General features: G+C 37.4%; 1 protein-coding gene and 1 long non-coding RNA gene across 4 annotated transcripts in view; one reads left to right on the plus strand and one right to left on the minus strand.

Annotated features, from left to right (window-relative positions):
• Nucleotides 1-10,191: 10,191 nt before the first annotated feature.
• LOC143748527 (uncharacterized) lies at nucleotides 10,192-10,977 on the minus strand. The gene is made up of 3 exons (XR_013206813.1): nucleotides 10,591-10,977; nucleotides 10,442-10,525; nucleotides 10,192-10,321 (listed from the first exon to the last, which is right to left on the minus strand). It is a non-coding gene; the product is annotated as an uncharacterized LOC143748527 (long non-coding RNA).
• A 2,070-nt stretch (nucleotides 10,978-13,047) lies between these two features.
• Nucleotides 13,048-25,290, plus strand: part of emid1 (EMI domain containing 1) — a 67,610-nt gene continuing 55,367 nt past the window's right edge. For 2 of the 3 annotated variants that reach the window (XR_013206840.1, XM_077241058.1), the window contains exons 1-3: nucleotides 13,444-13,990; nucleotides 21,753-21,866; nucleotides 22,349-22,452. Coding sequence is in view for 2 of the 3 variants with exons in the window: in XM_077241058.1 (XP_077097173.1) it covers nucleotides 13,827-13,990; nucleotides 21,753-21,866; nucleotides 22,349-22,452 (382 nt within the window). In the remaining variant the exon portion in view is untranslated. Of the gene's footprint in view, nucleotides 13,991-21,752; nucleotides 21,867-22,348; nucleotides 22,453-25,290 lie in introns of all 3 variants that reach the window. The other variant, XM_077241059.1, reaches the window with a different exon arrangement.

A 25,290-nucleotide genomic window follows, 5' to 3' on the forward strand; every position in this document is an offset into this window, starting at 1 on the left:
CAATTAATGGTCTAAGTTATTATCATCTCAAACATCTATTTTGTTACTATTTAAAGTGTAACCATAACCATATTTTGTCATTAAACCTTTTCAATTACAAATAATGTGCTAAGTAGTTTTGATTTGGTATTGACTTTCAAGTGCTACTTATTGCAATACAATAGCAACGCTCTCCCACATATTAAGCTATCGCGTTTATTTCCGTCGTTGAGATAAGTAGCATTGGGTGGAAATTGACAAGAAATGTACAGTTTTCTAGCATCTTGCTGACACCGTTTCTTCAGTCATTCGGCAGTCTTGTAGTGAACCCCTGCAGGAAATCCACCCTTACACTTTCGGGTCAATAATATTTGAAAAACTTTATTTTTCATGCAAGCTGTCAATGCAACCTCAACACAGTTTTACTGTGTGAAAAGAAAATCTGTTTTGTGTCTGTATTATCTTGTTAGTGAAGTTATAAGCAGTAACATTAGAAAGTCTGTTTCTTTTAAGTTTCAGCTTTTAGAGAACGTTGTTCAAATGGTGTTATCGGGAGAGAAGGATGAACTAATAAATGTTACTGTGAGAGATATTCTGATTCTTCTAGGTAAAGTGTTTGAAGCAATTGATGGTCTTTTGCAATGCTATGTGTTCTTTGGCTCATTAAAAGTTTCAAAATTGTCTTAATTTTTGGTTGATTGTTTAATACTAGATATCTATTATATCACATCATGTGGAATCAATTTCATCTTTAAAGTTTTCAGCCAAAGATAAGTTTTCATTGTACTCTGAAAACATGAGTCCCACATGTGAAAATAGAGGAGAGATACATGAGGTAACTGGACTTTTAGTGTCTTCCTCAAAAATGGGGCAGACAGGGTAAAATTATTTTCAGGACCTTGGACAAGGCCTTAAGATTAAACAAAATGTTTTTAGTTCAGTGTTGGGGAATACTTTATGAAATATGTATTTAAGAAAAGAGATACTGGCCTGGTTTCACAAACTTTAGATTAAAGTTAGAATGCCTTAGAAAAAAACATTACTGGTGTGCATCTTGAGACAAAACAATGGCACTGACATATTTTAAGATGTGTATTTTAATTAAATAAGTATCATATTTTAAGATATGTCAGTGCAAGTTGCTTTCATTTAAAACAGCTCAATAATGCCTTATAGTCTGAATAGGCTTAAGCCTTGAAAGCGGGGGTCAGTGTATGTTTTGAGATCACCAAAACCATCAGGATGTTTAGAGCAGCACTTCTCAAGCTTTGTAGCTCCAGGTCACCCGCTGTCTTAGTTAAGATGCAAAGATCCTCTATACACAGGTGATGATATGGTTGGCATGAGTGAGGGTTATTTATTGATCTAATACGCCATGAGATCCAAGGAAGGTGAGACACCTCAATATTAATCAGCTCATTCATCAGTCTGTAATTGCAGGAATTTGGTGGTGGGGGTGTTGCTTTGAAATTTTAAAATAGCTGGAAAATAAAGAGTTTTTAATGCATTTAAATCTCTCATGCTCAAGGCTGCATTTATTTGATCAAAAATACAGTAAAACAGTAATATTGTGAAATATTACATTTTCAAATATCTGTTCTATTAAATATCTTGTATTTGAATATTTTTTCCTGTGATGGCTAAACTGAATTTTCAGCATCATTCCTCCAGTCTACAGTGTAACGTGATTCTTTAGCAATCATTGTAATATGCTATTTTGCTGCTCAAGGAACATTTCTCATTGTTATTAATAAAACAGTTTTTGATGAATAGAAAGTTTAAAAGTACATTATTTAAATGTTTAAATCAATTCAGTTCATGTTTGCTAAATAAGACTATTAATTATTTTAAAAAATGTTACTGACCCCAAACTTTTAAATGGTATTACATGTGGTATGTTCTTTAAAATATGGGCTCAATACAATAAGCTGTCAACACTGCAAAATGATGCATCTCTGTGGACAGGTTTTATTTGAAATGGGAACCCATTTTCATATTTTAAGAATCTGAAAGAATTATCCAGTTGTTAACTTTTATTTTCCATGTATCTCTCTCTTTACACTTTTTGTGATGCTGAATGTTACGAACTGCTCTGAGACAAAAAGGTTGAGATCCAAATGCAGCTTTTAATAATGGGGCAATCCAGATACGTAATCCAATGTAGGCCTACAGGCAACAGGTCAAAACACATCAAGGCAAGGAACACGGCAAAAGAGTAATCCACGGAACAGGCAAGAAATCGAAAAACCAAGATACATGAAACCAGGCAGAATGCTCGGAATTGCAGTGTAACACTAAACAAGACTTCGCAGATAACGAATGAGAAAACCAGGCTTATATGGGGTGAGCTAAACAAGATAATGAGAACACAAGTGAATGTGATAATGGATGAACTAGAGCCCGGGCAGTGAGTTATGGGAGATGTAGTTTGTGAGGGAATGACAATAGTCTGCTGTGGAGTGCCCCCCACCCCACACCCGTTTTTTATGTATATATTTATACTGTAATAATAATGCTTTCATAATCATCAGTTTTATGTTTTGGTATGCTTGGGTCCATGCATTGAAAATGTGTAATGACATAATTGTTATATTTTGCTTTTGTAACCAGATGCTATGTTATTCTGTTGTATTTAAGCTGCCAAGGGAAGGGATGTTTAAGCGACAGTGTTGACCTATATTGCATTTTATAAACACACACTTTGAGAAAATGGAAGAGGCAGAGGTTCCACCAAAACTTAAATGACCTCTCTCTCAGCTTGTTAGTGAAATGACAGACCTGGAGGAATCACTGGAAATAATCAGCAAACCTCACACAGCCTTCCGTTTGCGGGTGACCGCTTGATGATTTCCTCATCAAGACTTCCATTTACACTTTTTAGACGAACTGCTTAGACCTTCATGTAGCATGAGTAAAATTAAAATGCCACTCTTATGATTTACATTTTTAGAGGAATTTCGGTCAAGCAAGAAAAAAAAAATCAAATATCAACCAAAACCTGTGCAGATGTTTTTACTTCTATACTACTGTAATGTGCCTCTCATGTATTTGTTCTGCCTTAAGAGAGTCTCCAAATGGGATGAAGCTGAGCGTAAACGAAGCACATTTTACGATCTGTAATGATAAACTGATGTGCTACCCAGTATTCCGGAGTTTGCTTTACTGTATATGCTCCTGTAATATTCAGTTCTGAGAGAGCAGCTAAAGACACACCAATCCAGATGCAGTGTCTGATCCGTTCACTGACCGCAGTCAGTCACAGAACTTTTCCATTACACAACCCTTCTGTCAGCCACTGTTCATTTAATACAATCGTATCTGCCTAGAATTCTGTAGAACAACAAAGAGCATCTGAATATCTGTTGCTACATGTTTGCTTTTCGTTTATTTTCAGTCATGAATTGTCTTCTATGAGGAGGAATGCTTACGTATAGTATTTTGAGGCTGATCTTTATCACATCGCACACACTAGGTACTTAAAGGGATAGTTCACCAAAAATAAAAAAAAATATGTCATTATTTACTCACCCTCAAGTTGTTCCAAACCTTTATGGGTTTCTTCTGTTAAACATGAAAGATATTTTGAAGAATATGGGTAACGGGCAGTTGACGGGCCCCATCGACTTCCATAGGCTATGGGGATACTGTCAAGTCAACGGGGTCCCACAACTATTTGATCACCGACATTCGTCAAAATATCTTATTGTGTTCAGCAGAACAAAGAAATACATATTTGGAATAACTTGAGGGTGAGTAAATTATCATAGAATTTTCATTTTTGGGTGAACTACCCCTTTAAAGACAATTTGTATAGGCCTATGGGTAGTTGACAATGTATGTCCATGAAATTTCAGCATTACAAATTATATACAGTTGGTTCCAAAAGTTGTAAGATCACTAATCAGACCATAGGCTACATTAAATTGAATCTAATTTACAATATGTGTTGTTTTCCATCGCAAATTATATACCAGCATAAATATTAAATACAACCAAACATTAATTTCAAGGAATGTTCCAAAAGGCATATTGTTAACTTGGGCAAAGTCACAAATTGTAATAAACGCTTATTAAAAAAAAATAAAAAAAATATTTCCAGGTATAAAATTACGTCGTCTCACGAAGCTCACTTGGCTCCCACTGTAAGAGAACATATTTAATAATATATTATTCAATTTATATGTGTCAAAAGTCTGTAATAATTAAGATTTTTTATGCTCTTGAAATATTTATATACTGCAAGATACTGCATTTATTTAATCAACAATAAGTTGTGAAATATGAATACAGTCTAAATCTTTGAAGATATTTTAAAATGAAATTTATTCCTGTAATGTCAGAGTTGATTTTTCAGCAGCCATTACTTCAGTCACATGATCCTTCAGAATATATAAAAGTCACATGATATATATATATATATATATATATATATATATATATATATAGTATATATATATATATATATATATATATATATATATATATATATATATATATATATATATATATATATATTATCAAGCTCTTATATTTAAGTTCAGTAATTTCAATTAAATGACAATGAAAATTACGATGGATCTGAAATTTTCAGATGGCACTTACAGGTTTTTGCATCGGAACTCTTCATTTATTCTTCTATTTTTACTATTTTTAAAATACAATACAGTTAAATTGCATTATGTTGTTTACCACTAGAAGGCAGCAAACTCCAGACTTTTGTCCTGTGTGTGGCAACTTTGAGCCTCTCTGTCTGCCTGACGTCTGGATTCCTGCCAGCTCCGCTCATGCACCCCGTCTCAGTCGGATTCCTCTTCAGTCTCCAGGCCCTGATATATGTAATCTCAGAGGATAGATCTAATTAAGTCTTCTGTCTATTTGATTCCACATGACATTTCTAACACCCATGAGCCTTCAGAACCGCACGGGGAGGACGAAAAAGGGGATGCTTTGTGTTTCCTTAATTACAGTCCTAACATTTCTTTCTCTAGAATATGTTTCACCCAGGCATCCGTACCAGCTCCCATCCGAGGCTTCCCTCAGACCCTTCACTCATGGTGCTGCTCAACAGAACATTCTCCAACAAAACCTCAAAGAAAAAATAGCACATCAGTCAGGTTCAGGGTGGACAGACTCTAACTTATGTGCTGTATATACGTACAGGATATAGGTATGAGAGCATAAATTGAAGAGACTTGTCTTTTCATGTCCGATCTGCATATGTTTATGCTTTGGTTTGGCACATGTCACATTTTTCATACATAACCTTTGGGTCACCAGAGGAATTCGACCCATTCTTATAGAACTTGATATATATTTCCTGCTCCTGAAGGCTCAAAGTTTGCCCAAGAAAAAGCAAGAGTCTGTGGAAAATTTCTGTATCAAATAGAGCAGAAATGAACTTTTCCACCTGGGATATCTCCACCTTTTTTTCTTTCTCTACTCTTTTGTATGAGTCTGTCTGATTCTTTGTTCTCCTTTTAATAAATAGATTAATTATGGCCAAGTGAGCCGATTCTTTATAATGAAGTGGGACAAAATTTTTCCGACACAGTGTAGAGGACATATAAGCAGCTTTGCCAACACTAAGTTTAGAACAAAGTGCCCTCTCCTAAGCAAATCCTTGCTTTGGGAATGTTTAAAGTGGCAACAAGTGCTCAATGTTTGCACCAGGAACTCCCTTAACAATAGAGGTGACCACAAGGAGTGTTCATTGGGGGCACTTTTAAAAGTTTACACAATCAATTCAAGGCTGTAAAGAGTGTTTAACCGCTTGGATGAAAAGATTCAATCAAGTCAATCTTTAGCTGGAATGGTAAATAATCAGAGGGGAAACGATAAGGTGGCTTCTTGTAGCCTATAGGAAGATTCCATGTACAAGTCAAGCTCAATTTTCAGCATTTTTGGGGTTGTTTGACAGAAAACATACTGTGAGTCGCTTACTCAGATCTGCCTCCATGCAATCAACAATGGATAGAACCTAATTGTTGAAGGATAGAACCTTTTCCAATAATGTTTTCTTCACATATACATCACAATATGGAAGAAAATAATTTTCACTAATTCTGTTAGGCCTACATCACAACTTTATTTGTTGCTGAAAAGTTGGTCATTTCAGGGTTTTAGATATTACTTTGTCTTGGCAAAGAAGTTGTAAAATTGGATAAGACATTTCACAGAAAAGATTAGCAAATGATATTTTTTCATATTAAATTCATGCACACATGTTGTTTAAGTCTCGTGGCAATGCTTGTAACAATATTTTAACATTTATAGACTGATTTCTTTCACTTTGATTATACCGGTAAGTGTCTCATTCTAATTCAAGATTACTTGCTTTTTTATGAAATAGAGGAACAAGTTAAATTTACTATAAAATGTTTAAGTCAAGACAAATTCACATCTATAGCACTTTTCACAATACACATTGTTTCAAGGAATCTTTACAGAAAATCATGATGTTAATGTTTAATAATATCTTCATGCCTATTGCATTTAGCAGATTTGAGCTGGGCAATAATTTACATTTTGCTATCAAGGTTATTTTGCCTCAAGAACTGTAAATTAAGATTTTATTTCTCAGTAGAGAGATAAAGACAAAGAGAATCAAGTAGCAAAACAAGAGTGGCTGTTAATACAAAAACTCCCACCATCACCACCGGCCTCCCTCGTAATTTCTTTTGAAGCCAAGATTATTTTCAGCTGCCTTCCACAGCAGGGTTTTATATTAACCCTGAAATGCTCCAGTGCCTGCTTGGCATGACTTTGCACCTGCTGCTTTTTAAAATCCCATGGGTCTTGACATGTCACACATCATCTCATTGTAACGTTCTTGCTTTCTTTTTCTTTCGGATTTGGCACAAGTAAAAAAGTCTGTTCAATAAAACAGGATGCACTAATACCAATATACTTTCCAATGTCAAAACCTAACATTCTGCTAGATCGTTTTTTTAACCTTATTTTACTCAAACAGTCAAACCTGTCAAACTAAGACAAGTGGGATCCTCTCAACACCTGCAGCTCTCGGCGGCCCGTGTGATTGATTCCCCTGCTCCGTGCTTTGCTTATTTCTCTGGCTGTCAGGGGGTCCGCTGAGCGTAGTCACCTCGACCTCAGATATAGATGAGTGGGCTGGAGTTCATACTGCCTACTGAGCCAGGTGTTTAGCTTGGACTTGGACCACAGTTTTGCGGTTTTCAGAAACCCTTGTTCCCCTTTTTCACCGGGCAGAGGAAAGGTTAGAGTGTTCTCGTATCCCTCTCTCCTCTTGGCCCCTTCTGGATGCTATTCAGACTGTTTTGTTTTGTCATTTTTTTTGAAAAATGTAACGATTATTTTCAAAAACGTATCAATTGTTTTTTGAAAAAGTAGCGATTCTTTTCGAAAATGTAGTGATTGTATTGATTGATTGTATGTATTGATGCATTTTGAAAAAATTTATAAATGTATTTTGAATAAATATAGTGATTCTTTTTTTGTAAAAGTAGCAATTCTTTTTTCTTTTTTTAAGTAGCGATTGTATTGATTGATTGTATGTATTGATGCATTTTGAATAAATGTACCAATTCTTTTTTGAAAAATTAGCGATTCTTTTCGAACATGTAGCGGTTCTTTTTGAAAAAGTAGTGATTCTTTTTGAAAATGTAACGATTCTTTTTGAAAATGTAGTGATTGATTGAATGTATTCATTTTTTTTTTTAAATATAGTAAATGTACTGATTGATTACAAGTATTGATGCATTTTGAATAACTTATGAAATTTAGCGATTCTGTTTTGAAAAAGTAGCAAATCTTTTTTTGAAAAAGTAGAGTTTTTTTTGGAAAATGTTGTGATTCTTTTTTTAAAAGTAGATATTCTTTTTGAAAATGTAGCGATAAAAAGTAGCGTTTAAAAAAAAGAGGAGTGATTCTTTTTGAAAAAAGTAGTGATTCTTTTTTTTTTAAATGGCGATTCTTTTTTAAAAAAAAGTGATTCTTTTGAAAATGTAGTGATTGTATTGATTGATTGTATGTATTGATACATTTTGAATAACTGAATAAATGCATTTTGAATAAAAGTAGCAATTCTTTTTTTAAAGTAACGATTATTTTTTTTAAAGTAGCGATTATTTTTGAAAACATAGAGATTAAATTGATTGATTGTATGCTTTTTGGACAAATTTTTTATTCTTTTTGAAAAAGTAGTGGTTTTGAAAAAAAGTAGCAATTCTTTTCTAAAATGTAGTGAATCTTTTTTAAAAGTAGGGATTCTTTTTTTGAAAAAGTACAAAAAGTCTACATTTTTGAAAAAAATTCTACTTTTTAAAAAAGAATCACTACATTTTAGAAAAGAATCGCTATCTTTTCTAAAATGTAGTGATTCTTTTTAAAAAAGTAGCAATTTTTTCTAAAACTTCAATTTCAATTTAGATAAAATTCGATTTGATTCAAATTTGATTCAAATTCGATTCACATTAATTTACTTTCATTGACATTTGATTTCGATTCACATTGGATTCGATTCACTTTCGATTATTCGATTTACATTCGATTCATATTTGAATCAATTTGATTCACATTTTTTTCGAGTCGAATCACATTCGATTCACATTTGTTACACCCTGGGTAGGGAGGAACAATAAAGGAGGAGGAAGCGAGAGCTTCAAAAACAAATTTATTTACGAGGGTCAATCACAAAAGTTTAGCTACGAAGCCTTCAAAAGCATTCGGCAGCGCCAGTCTACGCCTTGGTACTGGCGAGGGGTCGATGTAAGGAGGAAAAGCGCCTCATGAAAGCAAGCCAGCATGTTTTTCTAGACAGGACACACCTGTGCATCCAATCCAGCTGATTACTCCTCGCAGCACTGCAGCGCAGCTGTAGAGGGAGCACAACACACGGCAAAAGGGTAACAAAACGATTTTCGAATTTATTTGCATTTGATGAACATTTGATTTCGATTCATATTTGATTAGATTCGAATATTTGATTTGATTTACATTTGATTCACATTTGATTTACATTTGATTCACTTTTGATTCGATTCACATTCAAATCACATTAAATTCAGATTTTATTAGATTTTTAAAAAAATCCATTCACATTCGATTCACTTTCAATTCACATTCTATTTACATTCTGTTCAATTCTCATTTGATTCACATTCAATTTGATTCATATTTGATTAATATTCGATTAACATTTGATTCATATTTGACTCACATTCGATTTAATTTACATTCAATTCGATTTGAATCAATTAGATTTGAATCAATTCGATTCACATTTGATTTCGAGTAGAATCATTCCATTTCCATTTGATTCAATTCAAATTCCAGTCACATCCGATTCTCAATCAATTCACTTTCAATTTAATTCAGATTCGTTTTAGAAATGCACCTAATTCTGAAGTGAAGTCATAATATGCTAGTAGACAGCAATCCATATGAGAGAGAAGTCTGGAGTGGAAGGTGGATCTGGAACTGAGTTCTGTCGAGGTATGTTTCTTATGTCTTCACGAATTACCCTGAAATACTATTAAAACATCAACGATAATTAAAAATATAGCATGATGCTCTTACATTCATAAGTATACCTGTAAGAAAATTCTGCTGGACTGAAATATAGTCTTTGGTGAACATATGAGTTTACAGGCAGGCTGGGGGGTACTCATGAGCCTGCGATCAACTCACCCCCCCCCCCCCCCCCCCCCTCCTTCGGCGGGGCCAGTCAAGGCAGTCGCAGCACCTGGGGGTAAGGACATACGAGGTGAGAGAAAAGGAGGCGGAAGCATGAGGAGAGGCAGAGACGAGAGAGGGAAAAAATAAATCTTGGTCTGGTTCCCAGAACGCACTGCAATCCGGTCCCCCACTCCTCCGCAATGCTTAGTGGTGGTGCTGGATACCCCTTTGATGGACGGCGCGACACTCCTCCATCGCCTGGTGGACGACACCGGCTCCTCCGGGTTCGGACAGCTGGCAGGAGTCCCCCTGATCCTGCTCATCTCAATCATGGCAGACAGCAACATGCTCTGGCCTCCGGCAAACGGCAGCGACGACTCCTCCTCACTCACAAACAGCAGCCACAAGCGTCCGTCCGGCTTGGCAGATAACCATTAAAAACTGTTACAGTTTGAAGTGAGGTGCATTCACAGTACTCCGGTTCTGTTTTAATGTTATTAATTTTAATCTCAAAGTACTTTATTATTGTCATCTGCGTTATGTTGCTAAGTGGGACCCCTCTGTAGGCTGCTGTATACCTCAATGCAGAATTAAACAAGATGATCTTGTAGGACATTGCCAGGATCTCTAGACACCATGCCTGTCACCTTCAGCACTATATCTCCCAGAATCCTTCCTGGTCCACCACCTGTATGCATTACACAATCACCACCAGCTGTCATCCATCACCTCATCACCCTCATCAAGCAAACACCCAGTTCACATGCACTCATGGTCCGGTCTTGTAAGTGTCTACACAAGTACTTACCTGACTACCCATCTTCATCGTCCCTTTCCAGTCCAGATACTCGTTGCCTTGGACCCAATATCTTCATCGTGCTTGTCTTCAACCCTGCAAGCAGAAATAACCCATCAGAAGTGTGACTGTCATTTGAACTGCTTATGCTCATCACTCACCAATCTTTCAGATCTTCATGAACCCTTTAATAAAGAACTGTTACTTTTACCTCTGTGTATCCTCTCCTGTTTCGTGACAGACATACAAGCCAGTTGCTATGCTAGCACGTTTACGACACTGCATCATAATGCTGTCCCACCTCTCTCTCAACCTGCACAAATGCACGTTTAATTCGAATTCGAAGGGATGCAGGCATCCGGCAAAGGTGGGGCTGGAGGACTGGTTGAGCTTTGCAGTGAAGGTGACAGAGGTAAACTTTGCATGATCAATAACGGTAATTCCAATTCCCAACAGGTCAATGATACAGTCTTACTGCTGTCTTGAAACAGCGATGATGATGAACAAACAGATGTTTCACAGTCCATACAAGTTTCAGTGCTGTCTTGAAACAGCAATGATGAAGAATAAACAGATAATATTGGGTGGGATAAGGTGGGAGGCAGTGTCCACTTCTTCCTGTATCCCCTCAGCTGCTGGTGTTGTGGGCTCACACCCCTGGTCAGACTCACTATGGGACAACGGCTCCGGGGCGATGGTCGGCGCTCTCGCTTCCTCTTCGGGCTCTGGCTCACTCATCGTGGCGGCAGGTAGCTCTTCATCTGTGGGGGGCTCTCGGGAAGTCTCCGCGATCAAGGGTGTTGGTAGCTGGGCTCTGGGTCTGGCTGTAGTCTGGTTCGGGGGTAGACACTCTCCAGTCACTGGATGATCGCCTCCATCCAGTCTAGTCCCTGGGTGTCTGGGAGGTATTCTGGCTGGTGGTAGTTGGCCCTGATCCAAAACAACGATTTCAGGGTCTCGTCGTCGAAGTTGACGGCGAGACAACAGAACTGTTCTGTGTAAACAAAAAAATCAACTGCCACAAACTTTACATAATCCATATTTGAGGTCTGGACTACTGTTAGCAAAGTGCAGACAGACAGATGACGATCAGGAATAAGGTTAAAATGCAGAGTTTAATAAACATTCAACAGGTTAATAAAACCGGACAAACACTGAGTGAACGTGAGGAAATGTTCCCTTCCATCCCTCCCATCACCACCAGGGTGGCTCCTGTCCACTCATCCGGGGGTAGGCTTCACCTCTGCATCTATCATCAGGCAGGACCTACCAGTTAACTTCAAGACCTGGACGAAGGACCGGGCCTATGCAAAAGAACTGCATCTGTTGTCTGTTTACAACTTTGTCAGTAAAATCATTTTACAAAATAAAATCCATTCAAGAATCCTCCTGAGTCTTTTTGGTAGAGCTAAAATAAAACTCTGGAAACTCAAACAAAGGAACACATGTGACTAACAAAAAACAAACTAAAAGTCCATTAAAAAGGAAAGTAAGAATAAACAACTGAATAAGTGTGACAACCAGGTTGGTATTTTCACAATGTTTCTAAAACGTTTTATTTTGGTTACATTATTTTTTAAATTTTAGTAGTGGTTTCTTAAACGTTTTTAAAACGTTGTACTTCAACATTACCTAATACAATGTTAACATTTACAAAAAGCTGTAAAAAAAAGGATTTGTGTTTGCTGGGTGGATTTCACCAAGTACAATATGTTTCCTGAATCAACATATTTTTTTGATCCTGGAACAACATTCCAATCAACCAATCAGATTTGAGGAAAAAGTTTATAATTAGGTGCCTACATCAGTGTTATTCACCTATCATTTCCCTTTGATTTTAGGCATAAGTTATGGATAGGTTTAGGTTTAGGGGTAAGGATATGGTTATAGGCCTATAAGAAAAGAAATGGTTATGAATGTTTTAGCATAAAGTTCTGCCAGGAAGACTTAATAATTGCTGCGTCACTTATTACCTTCACATCTATCCAATCACGTCCTTATACTCTCTGTATAAAAGATTGGTACTTACACACGTTTGAGTTCACAGATGCTGTCGCGACAACTACCTCCATCCTCCCCACCACCACCAGGATGGTCCTGTCCATACCTCCCAGGGGGGTCGGCTGCGCCCCTGCCTTCGTCTTCAGGCAGGAAATGCAGATCCGCTACCCTCGGATTATGAACTACAATTATGCTATATATATATATATATATATATATATATATATATATATATATATATATATATATAGCCTAACGCCGTGCGTACACCAAAGGATTTTCACAGTCCCAGACTAAAGACCGGCAGTCTTTAGGAATCTTACTGGAGTCTCGGCGCGCTCCCGTCGTCTCCATCGTTAAATGTGAGGTGATAATCTGCAGTCGGCGACCCGATTTATGCCAGTCTTTCTCTAGTCTTTCATATCAAACATATTTGATATTATCGCAAGTCTTTAGTCTGAGACTAAAAACTGTGAACCCAAGTCTTTAGATGTGAGCTGATAATCTTATAAAGTCTTTTCTAAATCTTTTCAAAGTCTTAAGGTGTACAGAAAGCATACGACATAAATAAACACACCAGTGAAACAATCAATGTCCACGTAAGAGATAGCCTACTTAAAATGAATGTGGATAGCTTGGAAGAAGACATATTCATGCACATTCATAGTGACTTTTGATTGCAAACTTGGTATACTGGTCATTTTGAGCATAGTGATAGACATTAATAAGATCTCTATTGCTTGGAGAAACAGCTGAGATTTCTGTAGGCTGTGGATTTGCTTATTAGCCTCTTCTCGCTGCATTTTTTTAAAACGAGACCATAACTGCTTCTTAAACAAGGACGCCATAAATCCATTTGTTTCATGTCTAAAAGTTTTCACTGGAAGAACAGGAAAGGGGGAGTGCTGCATTAGAGGACAGAGAGAGAAAGAGGGAACTGGGCTGGGTGAAAAAAACTACACGGGCTGTGGGACGCAAGGCGACTATAAAACCGCTTTCTTGCCCATTGTGTTGATGTAGTCAAGAAATATACCGTAACGTAGCCTCCCTAGACAGAGAGACGGAGATGGAGGAGTGAGGCGGGACCGGTTTGTGTGGCTGCTGCTAGGAAACGTTTGTCTTGCGGTTTGCGAGCAAACTTTGCGAGGATATTTATTTGTGGCGGGGTCTACCGATGACAATCCTATGAAAGTTTAACTCTCGTGTTTGAGACGCAGCAGTGCACATAAACAAGACTTTTATTATTTTAATGCTCGTAAAATAAACGACAGTTCAGAAATTAGTCTTGCGAGTCTTATATCTGTCCTCTAGTCACAGTTGCAAGATAAGCGGGTCAATATTAGAAAAGTTTTTTTTTTTTGCTGAGTGGGTTCTCCGTATAGTTGACGCGGCTGAAATGGGAGCGCATGACGGACACTCGGTGTCTCCGGTTCACCGGAGCTCTTTCCTCTTGTGGACGCTGCTGCTGTTACTGTGGCTGACATCCGTCCAGGGGACGTGGGGACCCGGAGTTTACAAATACCAGACCGGGACAGCACTCCACAAAGATCTGGCGAAAAGGTACGGTTTATATTAGCTACATAACAGAAGTGACACGCAGTTGTCAGTTGAAGTTTTATAATGTTTCGAGTAATGTTTATCATGGTTTTCCAACACGAACTACACATTTTTAAAGTTTGCAGTCAATTCAGTTTTTGTTTTCATACGTGAGATAAAATATCCAAACAAGAGGTAACATAGACAAGTAATGACCTGAGACCAGTAAATTCATATTAATTCAATGTTTGTTGAATTTATTAACATTACCAGTTTGAAAATCCAGTTAAAGCTTGTCAGCTGTTTGGTTTTAGCTGGTCAAAGTCATTATTCTAGTTAGCACAGCATAAACCAGCTATAGATGTTTAAAAAAACAGTTTAAGATAGAAGAATTTCCAACAGGAAACACAGCAGAGTTTAATGATAATTTGTAAATTACTACATTTACTGTAGCTTTTATAGAAAAAATAAGAATACGATTAATACACCGTGAGTATAATTTATCAGGTGTATACACAGATTGTGAATGAAATGCTTATTTCTCTGCTATCAACTAAATAGCCTTGTTGTGAGTCTGACAGTCTGTTTCCTCTTTCCTGAGATGAGGAAACACCCATCTCTCCTGTCGGCACGTTTGTCTATGGTTTATTCCAGTTAAAACATGCAGAAAATAGATTGGTATCACTGTTCTCAGACTCATTCTCAACTTCAACTCGCCCAGAGAGCTTTTGAATGATTCCACGTTTTCAAAGTCTTACTTACAGGTTTGTATTTCTAAGCAAATGCTAAATCAGACATAATCAGCAGTGCTTTTTAATCAGTATATAATCTTTTCCATTGCCCTCCTCTAGTGCATGTGGATGATGAGGCTTTTTGAGACATAACAAGGCAAGAAATTAGACAAAACAATCAACATGTAAGCCATCCACTTAATCCAGACTGCATCCCCTTGACTGACCTGTGACAACAGCTTATGTCCTTGATCTGACCCTCATATCTTCATGCAAATATTTACTCTGTTTGGGTAAATGGCTTAGAGTTGTTGTGGGTGGGATGTGTCTCTGAAGTACGCAGGTGTGGAGGAGTCTTTGCTCTCTGTGCTGAAGGTTTGATCTCTCACCCATCCTCCGTCAGTCACAGACTGATGAAACAGTTTACTAAACACATGCAGCTGCATCGTCTGCATGCTGCGAGTAGGAAGTTTATTGCATCCTCTCTGATGATGCAGAGAGGAGGGGTCACAGACATCTTTGAGATACCTTGGATAAGCAGCACTGTTTTCTGAGAGGTGCAATACAGCTTTAGATATATAGTACATCATACGTCATATGCAAATATATAAATAAATAATATAAAATAAATCAATAAGCAATATCAGATAAATATAAAATTCATTGCTGTCATAAAATACATTTGAAATCTGCCCAATTTCAGTGTGACTTAAATTATCATTTGTCTTTTTAAAATGTTATTTAAATGCTTCAGTCTGACTGAAATTGAGAAGTCTAACTAAAAAATGTGATTGTAGCTGGGCTTCATCCAGCATAAATACAGGTTAATCAGAATATAATTGTCCTTGGAATTGTGCACTTGCTCTGAAAGATGCATAAAAAATATTTAATCCTTCACATATTCGATTCGATTATACCTTTACTGTAGTTCAGCTATGTACAATCCTACTGTACATAGATTAAAACTGCACATTTAAACATACTGTATAGATACCAGTCCATGATGATGAATACAGAACTTAATTTCCCACGCTAGAGAACAGAGGGACAGTTTGTTCTATTTTCCAAAGCATCAAGAGAGGCTGAACACAACAGGCATATGAACTCTTGCCATAAATCATAATTAACCCTAAACCATTTTGCATATGGCAAAGACGGTGTTTGAAATCTAAATGTCCTGAGAAAAAAAAAACCCTCAAGAATATCTGTCTAATAGGGGGCCGGTGAAGCCGAAAACAGTTGGGGGTTAAGTCAGCAGCTATTTCCTGTTCTGCTCGGCTTCACTGCCCTGGAGAGCAGCACTCAGGGTGGGAGTGTGAGACTTGGGGCCCCAGAGGGACCTTTAGCTGCTGACCCATCAACAACAACAAGCATACCTCCACCCTCATTCTGCCTCCACGAAAGCAGTGACACTTTGATGCTTGGGTATTGCTCCATGGGTTATACACATGAGATGTTTTTGTTTACTTTATTTGTTTTCTCTTCCGCATTATAAGTCGTAAGTTCCGCATTGCAAATTGTACAAAGGAAGAGGGCATTTTTATTTGAGATAATATGTTGAGTACAAGAGACTTAACTTGATTTAAGGCCCTGATATACTCATGATATACAAAGTTCTTTTTCGTTCTTTATTAAGTAAAAATAAGTTGGAAATATCTTTGCAGCAATTTGCTTTTAAAAAACATCCCGATGTTGCAACACTGCTGAGAGTTTAGATTAATAATATGTGCTGCGCTCTTTCCTCTCAATAACAAACACACAAAAGAAATGACAATGGTGAAAAAACAGCAGTTAAGAAAGCATCTGATCATAGCAATGTGGATATGTATGCACTAGCTCTGCAATTCTCCGGCATCACGTAGACAGATGAGGTAATTCACTGCTATTATAGTTTGATTCTAAAGTATATTTGAGTCTACAGACTGTATAGATCTGGCAGTGTGAGACTAATAGTTTGAATTATTCCATTTTCTTTGCATGACAGATTGACATTACTATACAGAATAGCTCTTTCGGCATTGTTCTGGACATTGTATAAGCATTCATATCATGTGTCATTGAATGAAAGAACGGCTCTCTGGAGGGCGCGTGTAAACTTCACATCCTTTTGATTTTCCCGGCAAAAATGTCCCAAATCCTTCACATAAAAATCAGTCTGCAGGCTTTCATAGAGAGCCTAGGAAGTTGAGTAAGGTCTTGTCTTTTAACTTCCGTTAAGCTGTTTACACATTGGCAATAAAAAAGCTACATGAAATACATGAAAATTCTTACATATAGCCCCTTTAAGAAGAATTTTATTTTTAAGAATGTTTTGTGAATCTGACCACTGTTTTAGAAATAAAAATCTTCTGAACTGAAAAGAAATGCTGCAACACCCTCATTTGATATCAGATATAAATAAAGATTGTCAGGTGGGGTAAAGAGCATGACACTCAGATCAATCAATCAAGGAATCTGTTTCACTGTGAGGATAGAGATACTTAGGGAAGAATGCACTGATCATCTTTATGATCTATGGGTGTTTCTGTGTGCGGACTCACTCATCCATATCATTCGCTTCAGGGCTGTTTTCCCTCGAGATTGGTCCTTAAATCCGACTTTGGAGGAGGACTGTCTCCCGCCTTGGCCTTTGACCTGTCCTTTGAACCAGTCTTGAGCAAATCTCAGGGACAGAAGTGGGTACTTGTTCATTTTTGCTTTGCTTTGTCGTTCTTTCTCTTTGTTTCTCTTTTAAGACTCTTTTAAGCTTTCTTTCAGCAGGCCATTAATCTTTTTTGTCCCTCACTGTTTTGCCTATATTGTTGGACGTCATGAACACAGCCTAATTGGGTTATCTTACCCCCCTAGTGCATCCCATGAGGGCTTCATTACTGACCCGATGATGAAATGCTCTCTTTCCAACCCTCCTGTCCAGCTGCCACAGCTCTCTATTGTTTTCTTGTTCAAACTTAATTTATTTGCCTCCAGAGTCAATAATCTTTGTAGTCTGTGCTACATTGCGGGAGTCAACATTTGAGTCTGAGCATTGTCTCACGCGTTGTTTGTTGAAAGCAGTCGTGCTTTAAATGAAGCGTGCTGCTTTTAATTTTGTCTAAAAGAAGACAGTTTCATGATCATTCCTCTCGAATGCACGGCTTTGCCTTGTTTGCCGCTCGCTGCATGCTGAGTTGCACTCAGTCCAGCTCTGTGTGATTCTTGCCATCCCTTTCTGATTTGAGTTGTCTGTCTCCCCCTTACAGTCTGTGCTATGATCTGTGCACAATGCAGGAGTTATTTATTAGGTTTCTGGTCCCATGTGTGTATGAGAGGAAGAGAGTCAGTCTTTCGATCTGTTGGCCAAGTGCATGTTAATGCCAGTGAAATGTAGCATTGCTGGGCTGTTGAAAGCATTCACACCTTTTAACTTGAGTTTCATTACCTACCGCATATAGAAAATGAAGATATAAGCAGTTTGTTGCAATGAAGCTTTCAGTGCAATGTGTCTTAATCTGAAATTGCACTAAATTAATGTGCTATTTATTTATTTTTGTTTCCTCCCCCCCCCCCCCATTTATTTATTTTAAAGTGCACTGAATTTATTTATTAAAAATTATACATTGCACATAGATGTGTTAAATTGGTAGCCCTGTTATTTTATTAAACAAATGCATTCATACACATCCTTTCACTGGAAGATATAGTCCCCGACATGTAAACAATTGGAAAACAATATTCTATGGTTTATATTCTATTAAAAAAATTTTAATATTTTTAAGGCACAACAATAAGGAGTAAGAATTAGAGTGTGGGTTGATAACTGGGTTGTATAATGTTAATATAAAGGCTGCGTGAAGGAAAGATGTTAGATTACTGGAATAATGGTCTATAAGTACTGCTCCTCCTCTTTAACCCTCTGTCTCTCCCTGCCCCGAGGTTTAAATCTGGATCAAAGCAGCAGAGTTTAGTTGGCTTTGCCTCCCTCTTTTTGTTCAGAAAGCGGGCGAGAGGTCATTTCCCATTGAAAGGCATTTCTGCTGTGTGTTCCCTATAAATCCTCTCATTAGTTCATATGGAGCTGGACTGTGTCCAGAATCATCTAGTTTTCTTGAACATCCAGAGAATGCCTTGCACTGTGTGCTGTTTTAAAATGGAAAGGGCATTTTGCGTGGATTTTAACATAGTTTTGTGTTTTAGAATCGAGGGACTAATTGAAGGTACTGTTGGGGAAGTACCAAATAAAGTTAGGATCAGATGAGAGGGGAGGGGGGTGAACAATTCAAACAAATCGCCCTGTTCACTAAGCTGGCTGTGTGGGAACTGTGTTGATGGCTGTGCCGCTCTAGATCTTTATCTGCAATGCCCATTGCCCGGACGCCTACTCATACTATTTGGAAGTTCAGCTCATTTCTGTGTCTATTCAACCTATGTAGTATTTGCAGGCTAAAATGATCCTAAATGGACAGAATCAGTTGGGTGGAGTTCAGAGCAACTGAAATCATGGTTAAATATGGGAGCAATTATATGTGATAGTTTTTGCTCAGATTAATTAACATGATTTGGTGTGTTGACAGAGGTGATGTGAAGGTGATTTGACTGTCCAAATATACATTTCACCCTAAAATTAAACCGCAAAATTAAATTTCTGTCATCATTTACTTATGCTCATGTCATTCCAAACACATATGACTTTAATTTTTTTTTGAAACACAAAAGAAGTTGCTTTTATTTGATGGATGCCATAATAATTAAGCTTTAAAACTTAAACTTAAAATTGGATTTTATTTTATTTTGTTGCATAATTTCTTTCATCCAATCATTACTCTCTGAGTGTATGTGTATGTTTAGGGTGATTTGCCAACAAAGGATGTTGATGCAGGATGCATGGCCTGCTTGGGTGAATTATGTGTAGTATTTTTTTTTTGTGCAGTTGTATTTATGGTGGAGTTTGAATGTGCATTCCTGTGTTGCCTAGAGAAGGGCAGGGGTATGATTTGTGGTTCTAAATTCAATAACAAGCAGATCACAGAAATAGCCCTTCAGGTCTTCAGCTGTGACCTAGACTGGCTTCTGGTGTTTGTGTGTGTTTCTTGGCTGGGCTGGAACAGTTGGGCAGGTAGTGACCGGATAAGCCTGTGGTCACCCCAGTCCTGTTCCAGACTGTGTCCCAGGGGCCCTTGTCTCAAGCAGGGCATGGAAACCCCCTAAAATTCATATAGGCTTTGGAAATATCTGGCATATTTGAGGGATGGTTCTGTGGGCCACAGTTTTAGCAGGTTCTGGGAAAGGGCTGGGAAACTGCACATGCAAGAGATGTTAATGTGTGAGCATGCCATGAGGATGGTTTCATGTTAGACCCCATGTTGCTTCTGGTTACAACTTAATATATACATTATATACATGTATGTATGTATATATCCATTTTCATCTTTGAAAATGTATATAGATTCATCTTTGACCTATCTAATCTGCTAGGTGTTACCCATTAAATTCATTCCTTTGCAATTGCACTGTCATGCCTTGTAATTTTTTTGTCTTGCCACAAATGTTGTTCTTAAAAAAAGAATATATTATAATTTAATATGTAGTTTTGTACAAACCTGCAATACATGCACTTTATTATACAGCAATGTTTAAGTGTGCTTGAAAACACAATCGCTGAAATCTACAGACAGACAATCTACACTAATACAGGCAGATTGATGCTGATTATTGAGCGTGTATGGCCCTCTGGCCTGTTTTCTTGATGTGTGATCATAGCTGTGCATAAGCTGAGCCATTGATAATAACCACTGAAGTATAGTAGATATAATGACCTCCATATGTTACACGTGCATTAACTCTCTTTGAATTCTGCTCCACATCTCTTTGACTTATGTTTGCTCAACTTGAGGCATAATGGTTCATACAAAGGTCTGTTTGAGGTGAACTTATCAATGGCTCTTTGTTTCAAGCCATTCCGTGTAAAAATCATGAGGGAGCTTAGGGGGAAAGAGATCTGATTGGTGTTTCTCTTCAAACCCACGTTCATTCCTTTCTTTTGTGACTTCTGGCATGTGCCGAGATCCTGGGCTTGGGCCGTGCAGCTTTGTTTTGGTTCTCTGTGTTACTTTCTGCCTCTCCTCTGCCCTGACTCTAGTCTGCTCCTCATCAGGGCTGGATTTGCCACTGGCTTCCCAATTAGAAGGTTCCACATTATGTAGGGCACGTTAGTGATTACCGTAGCAAACTTTCCAGATGACTTTTGTCTTCCAGGCTGGTTTTCTCTCGTTTGCATTTTCCGCTCAATAATGAGTCTGAAATATGACTGAAATCATACCTTGAGTGGCTTTCTTCATTACATTGCTGTTACGAAGATGCCCTATAGCATGTTTTAGGGCAGGAACATATTACTCTAAATAAGCCTTTCAAAACAAAGTCAAAATCTTTCCGGAAACCTGTCCACTTTTCTAAGACCTTTTGAGAAATTGTTTTGGTTAACGTTACTTTTTCTAAAATATATGGGCACCTGATTCAGGGATTTGTCAAACAGTCGCTTTTCAAGCTGTGAAGTGTTTCTTAGCTTTTCAAGCTGTGTGAAGTGAAGCCCTGATAAAAAGCAGCACAAAAGAGCCACTCTTTCTCCCAGGGACTGTGCCTCTGCTCCGGTTTTGGCTCAGGTTTCTAAAAGCTGTCTTAAATCTAGATGAGGAGCCCACACGCTCACACATGCGGGGCAGTGACCCCCTCAGTGGCTTGACCTGCTTGTAGTGCTGCGGAAAGAATAAAAATGGGCGGATGTGATTTGCTAGAGAAAGGCCGCAAAGTAAACAGCACTGACAATGCTCTCCTGCCGAGCATACGGGTCATTTAACCTGTGTAAACACCATAAAGAGTTTTCAAAAGAGATGGTTAGACTGTTGAAGTACGGGTGTCCAACGAAACATTGATCAGTTTTACAGTATGTGTACACTGGATTAGATCATTTCATGGCCAGCTATGTGCGTGTGTTATTATTCTTATGTCATCAGAACCATCCAATTCATGAAGGGCTGGGGTCAATTAGATTGCTCTGATTATCATATTTCTCTCTATTTTAGAAACTGGTGTCCTCAGACGGTGACAAGGACTGTGACTTGTCAGGTACAGAATGGCACCACGCTTCAGAGAGTCTATCAGACCTGCAGGTGGCCTCAGGGTTGCAATGGGGGAAGGTGAGTTTATCATCAGCACAAATTCACTTAGGGTTTTTATATAATTTTGGGAACATCTCATTGGTCACTTTTACATATGCAACCTGTGCAGTTATTGTGTTCAAGTGTTGGTTAGATAGTAACACTGTTCCAAAAACATTGCATGTGTAAAATTATAATCCCATAATTTTGCAGTCCTTGACAGGACCTTGTAAAAACCAGTAACTGGTGCATGATGTGCATGATATAACTGTTCAAAAGTGTGGGGTCAATACAACTTTTAAAATGTTTTTGAAAGAAGTCTCATATGCTCACAAAGGCCACATTTATGTGTAAAAAACCTTACCACATGTAAACTAAAAAAAACCTTTTAGCTTTTTTATATATATATGACTTTTTCATTTTTTCCACTGTTGTAGGTTTTTAAGATTATTCCTGTCTTTTTAGAGTCATCTGGTAACATACTTTCAAATCTACTTACATTTTATGTGTGTGTGTTGCAGCTATCGCACTGTGGTCCGGCCATCCTATAAAGTTGTGTACCGCACCATCACCTCTCTGGAGTGGAAATGTTGTCCTGGATACAGCGGATCTCAGTGTGAGGAAGGTAAGACTGACCAGAGATGATAGTTGTAGCCTGATACAGAACTACATGCAGTTGTGAAGAAGGAATCTCTATGCTACTCCTATAGTTTTTTACATTAACTATCTGGTTGTAAAACACATTTTTGCAATTAGAAGAGTTTGTATCGGGTAGAAAACCCATCTGGTCTTAGTTGAACTTGACAAAAAACATCAAAATTGCAAACGTTTTACTTAGCCTTACATACCCTGTGTAATCTTCCATTTTAATGTGCAACATTATGTGAGTGAAGCGATTGTCAGCATTGCCAATGTTGTTACATTCATAAGATAAATGAAGATCTGCATGCTGCCGAGGGAATAATCGGAATACAATCAGAATTTTATTTTTAATGATATTGTTTTTATTGTTGCAGCATTTTTATTATGATTCAATGTGTACAGTCTTTACTTATAATTCATATATTATATATATTATATTTTTGAATAAATAAGAAAAGGTGGTCAGACTAGTAGTGTGCTCCCCTTTAAATCATGAAAAGGCGCCTGAATAACATGGCACTATTTTTCATCATGCCTGATTAATGATTGTAAACACTCCAATATAAAGGCACCACTAAATATTTTATATCTATTATATTTTTAAACATATTGCATAGGGACTGCATTTTTTTGAATAGCTTCAAACAAATTAGCTAAAATTAATATGACTCTCCAATTACTTCAGAGAGAAATATATTTCCTCATTTAGTTTCCATAACACAGTGTGACAAAAAGCATCCATGTAGCGTTTCATCATGCTACTCTTTGGAAAATGTTGCTGGAAAAAGCTACACTATTTTGGACACTATAACTGCTGAACTGCTGTCGCACTGCTGAGAAGAAAAAAGAAAAGAAATAAATTGTTGCGTGTTTCCCGACAGTGTTCATGGTGCAGAACTAGATATGATCTGGGAATGAGAAATGATCCACAAGTGTTTGGAGTCTGTGCGGTAGCAATGTTTGTTATTTAATGTTTACAGAGGCTCACACAAGGAGACCACCCCACAACTAATAATGTCCTGCCCTGGCTACAGCTTACATCTCACTTTGACTTTGACTTCTTCTCGTTCGCTCCACTGTCTCTGTTTGTAAATCATGTCCCAATGTCAGGAGACCAACTAGTGGAGAAGACAAAAGGAGAGAAACAGGATGGATGGCTATTGTGAGACTGCGAAAGTATGCGTGTGTGCGAGTGAGTGTCTGATTAATGTGAGCGTGTCTCAGCTGTGTTTGGATCCTGTTTCTGGCTGCTTTGCACTGTGACTGAGTGTGTGTGTGTGTGTGTGTGTGTGTTTGGCTATATTCTCTGAGTGTCAGCCAGAGCCTCATTGTGAGTCGTGCTGGGAGTAACCGAGAGGACCAGCCAGCAGCCATGAGAGTCTCCTATCCTCTCCGAACTGCACAAGGTCTTGTGTGATTTGGCCAAAGGTGGGCTCTCTAAGCTGTTGTTTGAACCAGCTGTACCCACTGACCCACTAGTAGTTTATAAATGGTCGTTGGACTCTTAAGGTCTGCTAAATGATTCCATGTGGTTGGCATTCCCATGGTGGCAAGTCTTTATTTGTCTGAACTTTAATTAACTTTTATAGACAGTTTCAGCTTTAATGTGTCTTGTAAATTGCTTTGAGGGCTCTTAATGCTGTACAGTATGTGTCTGTCATGTGGTTGTTTTTGTGTGTGTGTACACTAAAATGTCAAGTAGTAGCTGAACGTTAACTGTACTTATTACTTCCTGTCTGTGAGGCAAAGTGGATTTTCTTCAGCCCACAGCCAATGGCTAAAGACACTTAAAAGGATAAAATTTTTGGAAACATTTACTCACCCTCATGTTGTTCAAAATACATATTTAAAGCTTTTTCTTTGGAAAACAAAACGAGATGTTTTACACAACATTTGCAGTTAGACTTCATTCATTGATTTTATTTGATTTCATTAATCCAATTCATAATTGATGCATATTTTGATACATTTATGCAGATACATTTTTAGTTATGTAGTTTGCTTACATAAAAAAAGTCTCAGCTATTGATGTAAATTACAAACATTATTTTTTATTAATTATTGTTTATGTAGTTTAATAAAATAAATCAGTGAATAGTTATAGTCAGACTTATATATATATATATTCATATTTTATCTATATTATCTAATATATATTTTATGTTAATCATCTGATGGATTCAGCTAATTAATTAAGTGTCCATCATACTGATTTAAGCACTAACTTCTGAGTTTTTGAGTTAAATAACACCCAAAAATGAAAGTTCTGTCATCATTGACATACCTTAATTTCGTTCCAAACCCATAAGACTGTTTTTCATCTTCTAAACACAAATTAATATATTTTTATTTAAACCTGAGAGATTTCTGCTTAATAAAAAACATTAATGAATCTAAACTCAAAAATTTCAGTCACTTTTCTCAGAAACTCTTACTCCCGTAACTCTCAAATGAAAGTTTTGGTGGATTCGGGAAAACTATTTCTGCTCTTAGATTAATTAAAAAATGCAACACTGACCATTTAGTAGGTATATGTGTTTATCTCATGGACACACAATAACTGTGTTAACTTAGTTGAGTTGGTTAAAGAACCGAAATGAGCCAAAAGGGTAAATCCAAATTTGATGATTGCTTTAAAAGTTCCTTATTTTGGGAATGAGTTTACTTTTATCTTAAGATGAAACCATACAGACAAACACACCCACACCGCCAACCAAAATGCAAATCTTTCATAAAATGACATACCCCAAAGGCTGCAGACATCCATGAAATGAGATATAAAGTGGGTGAATTAAGTTAAATCTGTTACTTATAAGAGAGG

The sequence above is a fragment of the Siphateles boraxobius genome, unplaced genomic scaffold (genome assembly GCF_051911475.1).
Source record: "Siphateles boraxobius isolate OS27281-9 unplaced genomic scaffold, OSU_SipBor_1 24, whole genome shotgun sequence".
In the NCBI taxonomy this organism is placed as follows: domain Eukaryota; kingdom Metazoa; phylum Chordata; class Actinopteri; order Cypriniformes; family Leuciscidae; genus Siphateles; species Siphateles boraxobius.